We start from the raw sequence: 10,482 nt of genomic DNA on the forward strand, positions 1-10,482 counted from the left end.
GTACCCAACAGATAAGACAAAGGTGCAAGAGTCTAGATCTAACCCCAACAAACAACACCAGGTGCAAAAGTCTTTGGTGAATTTGACAGAAAAAATGCCCTTTGATCTTAGTATCTAAAAGCTACATACTTTATACATTGTCTCAATCAGGAAAAAGAAGGTAGACATAAAAATGTAGACATCTAAAAATTCTTGGTAATTTTAAGATAAGTATACCCTTTTGATCGTGGTATCTAAGCCATAGAACACTTGCAAGCTAAATCCAAGGATAAATTATATGGGTATTTACCAAACAAAAAAAAAACATTTTGAGATATTTACTCTAACCTTATTAAACAAAAAATTGAAGACAGTTTTAAGATATTTAATTTTTGTTTTATAACAAAATTGTGGAATAAATCCTATATTGCCAAACCATCACTCCAAAGGATAAAAATTTACACAAAACCTTCTTTTATTCATAAGAATTGAAGAACATGCTACTAATTTCAATGTCAATAAAAATGCAAATAGCCCACATATTCTATGTGCGTATCATCCCATGATTCTCATCCATGTCTTTCAATTTGAATATGTGTTCAAGAGATAATTTTGGACTTTACAGCAACTTACAGTCTATTCTGACTTATGTGCCTGTCAAAGGCTTTTACTCTGATTTTTTCTGCTTCTGAGCAGTAGAAGGTTGAGGTTGAGTTTGAGGTTGATGTTGTGGTTTATCTTCAGCCACTTTTGCTTTATATTCAGTCCTTTCTTGAAAATACCTCTCAAAAGCACGTGGCAAGAATCTAGGAATCAGAAAGCAAAATAGATTAATGGTAAAATACAATAGATTTGCAATAGCCAGCCCTCGCCCAAACCAAAGCCATGCCACATCCTGCATTCAAAATAAAATTAAGCCCAACATTAGGACAATAGGCAAATCTTTTTATTTTCAAACACTTAATAAACTAAATGGATACACCAAAACAGATATTATCTTTCTATAAAAGGTAAATATTATTTTGTACCAAGCTCTAATTTGGTGTATATGACCCTCTTATGGAAAAGCTCAAATAGATTATTTTTACCTTATACTTTATGTACTGTTCTAACTCTACCTCTAGAAATGATCTTCAAAAAGTAAAAGCTACTAAGAACCTCCTAGAAGAAAACTTAGTTGTTTTTAGTATAACCTTAAGAACAGGTTAGATACATCATCACATATCCTATTTCTACAAGTAGATAAACTGGCCATAGTGTTCCATGTCCAACCAAACCGTTGACACTCTAGGCTTGTGGGAAAAGAAAATTTAAATTTGCCCAACTGCCAAACAAAACTATATCTAAAGTTGCCATAGTTACAATTCTCAGACACAGCAGGCTGATTACACTCAAACTCGGCAAATACTAGGTAAATTGAAAAAACCTTGAAATAGAGAATAAATGAACTTTAAAGACATAATAAATTTATCAAATGGACACTAGTTTGAAAGAAGTGTATATCAATCAAGAGAGTACAAAAGTGGTTTTGAGTTGAATGAAACAACATTTTTAAGTGTATCAACATCCTTAGGTGTTTTAGATATACAAAACTTATGGATTATCCATGGCATCAAAAGCAATTAATCACATCACGGAGTCATGAACTATGGTAGAGGAGCCTGTATCAACCAGGCCAGCATAACTAGCTCCATGCAGAGTCCTATACTCATATCTCAAATAAGCCTAAAATGTTGCTACAACCATAGGAGCATTACTTGGGATTGCAATGACTCAGCAAACCAAAAGTATCAGTGTAATTCAATTACTTAGGATTTAATTGGGAAAAAGTTGAAAAAATAAGAACAATGTTGTTTTTCTATTAAAATGATTTTAATTTTTTTTTCTTTTCCTGTAAAGTGGATAAATGCGAGAGGGGGGAACAAGGAAGATGAGGAATACCCCAAAGCATAACAAGCAAAGAGACCCACAATATACCTGTAAAGGACACGGACATCTTTTAACTGATGAATTTTCAGCTTCTAAAGCATTTTTTTAACTGCAAAACTTTATCTTGGTAGAGTGCAATCAAACTCAAGATACATAGGTGTGATGGTGTGTCCTAGCTATGATCTAACAATGTTACTGCTAGATGACAGTTCAACCGTTCATTCCACAGCCATTGGACCACTAAAAAAAAGGTGGTGTCCCAAAGAATTCTCCCTATGCGGTGGAGTAGGTGAGCGGTCTTCACTGTCAACCATTTGGGCTTGCAGCCAGGAGAGCACTCAAATGATTATCATAACGAGGGAAGTATTGGAAATGCAATTTTCATTGGTTCACCAATAAAACAGATGACATTTTTTCTTTTCAACAAAAATGTTAAAAGAATTTACCTGTATCCGAGGATTCTCTGGGACTTTGCTTTTGTTGAAAGTGGCATAGCTCCAATCCAAGATAGCAAACAGTCTCCTCCCAGTATACAATAGGGGCGCCAGAGCCCTCACTGGGGGCGAAAATATGGACATTCCAGAAATAATATTCTCACTCAGAATCTGAAATGATAGCAAAAAGAGATGTGGAGTTGCAGATTTCACTGCTGCCTGATCCCCTCTGGCAAAACCACCCAGAATGTAAGCTAATGGCAGAAAAAGCCCTACAGTGGTGCCTATTATAACATAGAGCTGAAACATGCGGCTGCCGTGAAAAACCTCTATGGACGATCCCCTGCCAGGCTTTCTGTAAAACAGGAATAATTAATTTTCAGAGAAGCATGGTCATACAAAAAAAAAACTTGAAATATTAAAAAAAAACCAGTGTCAGTGATATTAAAACTAGATGCCTTAGATTAATATCAGGTTGGAATTCTGATTGCCTCTGTCAATATCACAACAATGGTAAAGTATAGATGCAAAACATTTGCCAAAGCTCTTCTGGATAGCTGAGGTAGTTTAATACAAATGTTTCATAACAGCTTAAGTTGAGGTAGCTTAGTACAAATGTTCCATTACAGCTTCAACTCAGGCTATCCAAAAAAAGCTTTGGAAATGGAGCAGTCAACAACATTGGATTTTTGCTTTTGTTGACAATGTTAAAACCAACAAAGTAGGGATCTCCTATTTTGTTTTCTCAACTGCTCCACTTATTACAGTGAATTAAATGATAAAATTTTAGACAAAAAGGAAAAAAAACACAGAGAGATAACAACTTTGAAGCAAAGCAGAAAAAATGTTATAATCGATATCAAGACTAGCGTAATTGAGAACTTGCAAAGCAAATATCAGAAAAGGTAATAGCTAAGGAAAAAGGAAGACATTGGAATTATATGATAAAAGTTCAGAAGCAAAGGAAAAAAGCAGCTGGACAAAGATAGCAACTTTAAAGAAAAGAAGAAAAAATGTTATAATTGATATCAAGACTACGTATCTTTTAGAGAACTCACAAAGCAAATATCAAAAATAGTATGAGCTAAGAAAGAAGAAGACATTATAGGTCATATATTTGGAAAACATCAAAGCTAACAACCGTCAATGAAAAGAAGAAAAAGGGGTGACATTAAGAATAAATGATAGAGATTAGGGTGGCATATATGTTTCAAATGCAAAGAAGATGAAAAACCATAATTGTGCAGATACAGACAATTCAAAGCAAAAGCTAATCAATGTTAAGTTTAGCATGGTTATGCATAGATACAAACTTCAAAAGTGCAATTTGATGGGGGCTCCAGCAGTTGTGATAATGATTGAATAGTTAACGACTGAATTTGATGAGAACTTCAAAGCTAATGTTACAAAAGCTTCCCTGATTGTTAAAATGGCTTATCAAGTTATTTGAAAACATTAAACTAAATTTCTAGTTTCACTAGATATGTAACACAAGTTAAGAACATTAAACTAAATTTCTAGTTTCACTAGATATGTAACACAAGTTAAGAAGACAAAAGAAAACAAGCTGCACCCTGATAGAGCAACCCACCGTGTAGTCCTTGAAATTCCTTAACATGTATCAAAAGGTTCGAGTCCTAGCTGATTCATCAAAGTAACATTATATCAAAGCAAAGATTAACAGCCCAAACCAAACATGGGTGCTCAATTCAGCGGTTTTGGAGGAACAATTTAAGCTCTAAACCCCAAGGCATGAGTTGCTCAATGGTGGATCACTTAATGTGTTTTTAGATCTGCTAGAGAGCAACCTAGCATTGCTCTCATGCCAACCAATCATTGAAAGTCGAAAGTTTGAGACCTAACTGATCCACAAAAAAATGTATCAAAACAAAGATAAGGGTCCAAACCAAACATGGGTGGCTCAAATCAGGGATTTTGGAGGAACAATTTAAGCTCCAAACCCTCGAGGAATGAGTTGTTCTATCAAAGAGAAATACATCTATGGAAAGAAAAATTCTTAAAACCAAAGAAAAACACCAAAATAGAATCAAACCCAGCATAAGAAACAAAATGCGGATAGTTGATATTAACATAGTTTAAGTATGTAAACATAAAAAAAAATCAAAAGGAAAAAATGGGTAAAAAATTTAAAAACAGTGCATCTTTGATATTAAGACTAGCATAGCTGAACATAGTTGTGGAGAATCATACTTAGAAAATTAGTTTCAATATTTTTTTTAAAGATAATTTAATATTCTCCATTAGCTCCTTGCTAAAACACAAAAAGGTAATCCTGAATCTTGAGTTTTCATCCATAGAACACAGAGGAACTATGAAGAGAGATACATCCAAAAGCAAAGAAGAACAGAAGAAAACAAATACAGGGGAAGAAGGCAAGTTATATTATCACATACCTGTAGCCTGGAAAAGCCCAGCGAGATAAGGCCAGCAAATAGAGGGAAAGAAATACAGGAAAGCCAATGTCAAATAAGGAGACTAAACCGCTAGCCGAGAATACTAGTATAAAGGCTACTAACTGCAGCTCTATGACGCGCAGTGAGCCCATGACGCCCCCAATCACACTATTTTGCTCTGGTTTTTCCTTCTTATCTTCTGTGCTGCCGTCCTCCAGCCGGGGCGCCACTGCAAGTGTTAAGCCTGACATTTTGTATTGCCCTTTTCAAACACCCAAAGAGTTGTGCTTCTCTAATGAAATCGGAAAAACCCAAAAGATTTGTGCCTGTCAAATGAAACTGGAAAACATTTGGTAATACTATTCTTTTATAACGAGTGTAAAGAAATTTGAAAAATTGATGGTCTGGCAAGACAGGAAACAAAGGAATTGTAAAAAGGAAAGCGGCAACATGTATTTGAGATCAGAGCAGAGAGTTGGAGGAAGATGGCAAACCTGGGGAAGTATCAACGTGTGCAGTGACACGTACATTGCATGGAACACCAGATTTTTGGAGCGCCACGTGGATGCAATGGTTTGACACGTTGCCTCGATTGGAGCGGAACGTGGATAGGGATCTAAATCTATGGGAAGTGGAGTTGTGTGCTGAGTGGTTAAAGCCATTAAGAGCACACTAGCCAAGTTTCCTTGGTTTAAACTTTGATTATTCTTACAAAATGTTATATATATAGAGAGAGAGAGGGGACATTCATTTATGATTATAATTAAGCATATATAGAGTTTCAGTTCATTCATTACAATTGACTAAAATATTAGAAGTATTCAATTTGGAATGGTGTAGATTTTGGACTCTTCTCATTATGAAGGAATAGGTCTATATTTAGGGCACATTTGTTATTAAAAGCATTTGGAAAGTTTGGGAAGCCTTCAGATTCTAGCTTCACTAGGCAAAGATGATTTTCGTAATGGTCTATTTATTGACTAGTACTTTGTCTAGTGGTGTCATAATTTTAGCTCTCAAGGGAGGTCGTTGACTCTCTTACCTTGGACCCGATTGAAATTTTACAATAAGGAGCCAAAATATTGCCAAATTTTATTCATCTTGCCACCAAGAATTTACTTCCTTGATTGGATCTTAAGCAAAAATACACTTTCAAACCAAGACCAAGAATCTTATCAAACAATTATTGATTGCATCGCTTTGCAGATGTTACACAAACTAGGGATGCATTGTTTTAGACCTTGATGGAAGGACTGGAAATAGCTTCCCAACACTCATTTCTGGAGTTGCAAGCCCTCCAAGGGATATTCCTAGTTATCTTCGTAGTTGCATATGGTCAGCCAACTTAATTTACGTTGGCAATTATAGTCCTCTTTGGGGATGTGGAAAAAAGGAGTTTAGGAGATTTGGGTAGTTGTGCTTGAGCCTAAGTTGGCTCATTTTTATTGGTGTCTGATTTATCAAGGTCTTCTAGTAGGGAACCATCTCACTCATCTGAGCATTCCCTCTCTGAGTTGTCTTGGGTTCTTCAAACACCTATTCTAGTTATGTCCCCAAGCTCAATATTATGGAATTGGATTCATGGTTTTCAATCCTTTTAGGTCGACCCCTTTTTCATGGCATATGATTCTTCTTGGGGATTGGTCTTGTCTTCCTTACAACTTTTCCTAATTATGGCACATTTATAGGGTGGAGATTCTTTTCAACATTTTAAAAGATAGAAATGCTACTTTGTTTAATCACAACATAGCTAACGATTGTTTTTCTTTTTTACTCTAAAACTATGGTGTGTTCCAATATTCTTATGCAGATCCAAACCATGCAAGCTAGCAAAGTTGCTCTTAAGGTTTCCCATCTCTAGCAACTACTAGACCACTAGGCTAATGTCCCTTGTACTATTGTTTATATTCCTCCCAACTCCACATGTCCTCATGGGCATCAATGTGGATGGTTGGTCTAGAGAATGATCTGCATTGCTCCACATTAATGTTTCTATTGTAGCAACTTGGGGGATAGGCTCATAATGCTTGTACAGTATCTCAGTTCATATTTCAGGTGATGAAGTGTATCTAATGTGTGTCTATCAGTGTCTTATCTCATGATTCTATTTTTTGACATTCTGTTAATGAAGAACTCTATATCAGTTTGATTTTGGTAGCTTGTCTTGGCTTGGCAATATGAAATGTGTGTGGAAGTGTTGATGGATGTTCTAAATTGTCTCTATGTGGTCCACATGATGTTGATTGATCTTTGTGGTGTCGCACTGTGTTCGGTGTTGGTTTTCAGGGCGATTTGTAGTTATTTGACTGCCAGGGCTTGTTCTCCTACTTGCACTATATTTTCAAGGATTTGTGTCAGCATTGGAGAGTATATTAAGTTGTATTTGGATCCTATTAATGCCTTGTGGGGATCCAAATTGCATGAATTCATTCAAAAGATGTATTTTTGCATTGACTAGTTATGGGCTATGCATTTCTACACATTACCCTGTTGTTGACCTTGGAGGATGTGTGCCGATGTGTTTGACGTTTTTTATTGCAATGGATGACGTAATAAGATATTTTTAGGTCATCTCTATCTCCTAGATAGAGCTGCTTTCACCACAATTATGTTTTATGGTCAAGCTTGTGGGATCACTCCATGTCCCCTACTCTAGGTAACCTAATTGATGTTTTAAGATGATGCAAATGGTATATAAAGAAGATAAAATCAATTGTAAGTAGTGTGAATTGGTGTGGAATATGGAAGATGTGAATGTGAAGAAGTGTGTGTGGTGATCGTATTGGAGCTGAATTGCCTAATTGTTGTCTGAGGAAGTGAGTCAAGAGCAACTACATTCAAGGGAGATTGTTGGATGCAACGATGTTGAATGCTTGTTCATTGTAACTCATTTAACGTGTATCTTGCTTGGAGATAATGTGTATCCTCAACAAGTTCTTTGAATCTTGCCCTGAGATAGTGAACCTCAGCCTGCAAGTCCTTCTAGGAGTAGTGAGCTTCCTTGGGCAGTGAGCCCCAAAACAAATTTTAACATTGTTCATATAGTGTGAGTTAACTCTCACCATGGTTTTTCCCTTCTTGGGGTTTCCATGTAAATTTGGTGTTCTCTTGTGCATGTGTGTTCTTTTCTTTATCTTTCATTGTTGTTGATCAGATTAAGGATTTGTGAAATTGAATTGTGCTTTAAGTTTTAATTTTTTTTTCAAGATTGATTCATACCCCCTCTCAGTCTCAAGGTGTGTTAAACATATTTGTAGTGAAGCAATGCAATGCATTTTTTAGATTTTTTACATATAAGAATATTTTTGCAACTCCATCTCCCTTTTTGGGTCTAATTGGTAAATTTTGGTGTTTAATGTAGTTGCAATGTTGTTATACCGCCGTTTGTGTTATTATTGTAATACATTTTGGTGTAATCCCAATCTATAATAAATAGAAGAATTTATTCTAGAAGCTTCCTTTCATTATTCAATTACGTTTATAAATCTAGGTATCAATGCTAATTTGAAACTCATGAAGGAATTTTTAAAGGTTTGATGTATAAGTTATGAATAAATTTTGGCTTCTGATTGTTATTACAAAACCGTGTTAAAATCTAGTGTTCCTAAATCTAATCAATCACATTTGATTTTATAGTTTATCTTTCATGGTGAACCAAAACTACAATATTAGAGTTTAATGTAATTTTCAAGAATGTAAAGAATTTTTTTGGGGTATTCACTATCAATGTAAGGTTTTATATGTTGTAATATGGATTTGTTAGACTAGGGAAGAACAATCAAGTTTGTAGTTTAACCTCAAACCAAATGATATTTTGTGTAAATATTAATTTGTTTTAAGGTTTACGAGGAATGGACATAATTTTTGCATTGTGAATGATGTTGGTACACATTGATGCGGATATATGTATTGTGCAAACTTAAATATTATTAACTTTATCTAGTATTCACCGTAAATATTTTATTGTGACATTATAAGGTGTACCGATATAATGATGGTGAAAATTGTGATAAAAAATAAATATACAAACCCTAAAAAGATAAAAAGGATGAAAAAGGGATATGCACTAGTAAACAACTTAAGAAATAAACTTGTTGGATTTTATTTTCATTGATGTTAAAGACGTATGAGAGATTGTTGATAATATTTCATTGATGTCAAAGTGATTGTTGTATATAATATAATTGATATCAAGAAGGAATTTATTGGTCCGTGAAAGAGGATGAATGTCACTAATTTATCTCCCCATAGCATCAAAATTCTTAACATTACCATTACCTTATTGTTGGCCCATTGCCTTTGTTATATGAAAATTAATATTACCTTATTATTTGTTTTGGGCTAACCACACATTGGAATATGTTCAAAGGCAATCATATAAGCAATATGTTATAGATCACCCAAGAATTTTTTATATATATATATATAAAAGTAAGAAGGGTGCGAATAATCAACAAGAAAGTGATTACGCTACGATGAAGAGTAGTGATCATGTTTAAAAGGAAACAACAATTAATGAGTTGAGAGGAAGTAGTTACTTTAAGAAGGTAGTGATCTATTTAAAACAATGATGAGATTTCATATGACAACAATCTAGTAAGAGATTAAATGAATTGGAATTATTTTACAAAAGCAACGATCAAGGTTAATCAAAGGTAATAACTTTTGAGAGAGATGTCTTTCTTTATAAAGGCACAGGGATATAAAATGGAAAAAGAAATGTGTGGAGTGTAGGAGTTGTAGATGTGAGAGATATGTGAAGATTGAATGAGAATTAATTTTATTTAAAGTATATTTGTAGTAGATCTAGAGTAGAAAAATTATGAAGATTATTTGAGACATTAGATTTTCATAGTTGATAATGATAGTTGTTGTGCTTCTGGATTCAACTATACAAACTTTTATTTTCATCAACTAAAAGCTCACACAGTTGAATCTAGAAGAACAACAACTGCGAAGAGTATTTAAAATTTATATTGAAGAAAGTTGGAGCAAATTAATAAAATAAAATATATGTTGAAGAAGATGATATAAGATGTGATTGTGGAATGTGAAGAAGAAAGGGTGTGTGAAGTAAATAAATTATATAATATATACACCATCAAACTTTTGAATAAAATAAATGTGCTATGTAAAAATCCATTATTCAAACATACGAAAATTGATGAGGAAGGAAGAGTAATTGTTCAAGGCAAATTTTGTTAAGAAGTTTATACGAGTAACACTCATTAAAGAAGCAAGATTCAAGAAGGCATGTGGGATTAAAGAAGGATATTGAATTGACCACAATCTATTGTAGAAGCAACATTCATAAGGTGGTATTTTATTAGGAAGTTGGTGCTTCCTAAAGGAGAGATTGATGTCTCTTCCTATGTTGGTGCCTCTAGTAGGTTGGACTCTACAAATTGTAGGGATTGGTGTCTCTAGTAGGTTGGTGCCTACAAATTTTATAAGAGAGTTCTATATAAGTAATATTTTGCCATGGTTTTCTCTCAAAAGGGTTTCCACATAAATGTTATGTTCTTCTTGTGTTGCATAATTATTAGATCTTGTGTGATTGATATTGTTATGGTTGTAAGTTTTGAAAAAATAAAAGTTTGTCTTAGACTGATTCACCCCTCCTCTCAATATAAGCATGTGCTCATCAAAACTAGTCTTAGATTTGAAAATAAAATTAAAAAATAGAACTCTAAGGCCAAGACCTATGGGCGAGGGGTGCATAGGAT

The 10,482-nt window shown here is 34.2% G+C and overlaps 1 protein-coding gene across 2 annotated transcripts; it reads right to left on the reverse strand.

Moving 5' to 3' along the window:
- Positions 1 to 430: 430 nt before the first annotated feature.
- LOC131032670 (uncharacterized) lies at positions 431 to 5,228 on the reverse strand. 2 transcript variants are annotated; one of them, XM_057963720.2, is made up of 3 exons: positions 4,757 to 5,223; positions 2,355 to 2,697; positions 431 to 874 (listed from the first exon to the last, which is right to left on the reverse strand). In XM_057963720.2, the coding sequence occupies exons 1-3, from the start codon at positions 5,005 to 5,007 to the stop codon at positions 647 to 649; spliced, it is 822 nt and encodes a 273-aa protein (XP_057819703.2). In that variant the 5' UTR covers positions 5,008 to 5,223; the 3' UTR covers positions 431 to 646. The 2 variants fall into 2 exon arrangements, with proteins under 2 accessions (XP_057819703.2, XP_059074043.1); XM_059218060.1 differs by lacking the exon at positions 431 to 874 and adding an exon at positions 1,837 to 1,956 and having other exon boundaries at positions 4,757 to 5,228.
- Positions 5,229 to 10,482: the final 5,254 nt, after the last annotated feature.

Source organism: Cryptomeria japonica, chromosome 3 (assembly GCF_030272615.1).
Source record: "Cryptomeria japonica chromosome 3, Sugi_1.0, whole genome shotgun sequence".
NCBI lineage: Eukaryota > Viridiplantae > Streptophyta > Pinopsida > Cupressales > Cupressaceae > Cryptomeria > Cryptomeria japonica.

Coding starts and splice junctions, on each gene's coding strand:
- LOC131032670 (XM_057963720.2), bottom strand. CDS start 5,007: ATGTCAGGCTTAACACTTGCAGTGGCGCCCCGGCTGGAGGACGGCAGC. Junction 2,698..4,756: donor TGGGCTTTTCCAGGCTACAG/GTATGTGATAAT, acceptor CCTGTTTTACAG/AAAGCCTGGCAGGGGATCGT. Junction 875..2,354: donor CAGAGAATCCTCGGATACAG/GTAAATTCTTTT, acceptor TTTTGAATGCAG/GATGTGGCATGGCTTTGGTT.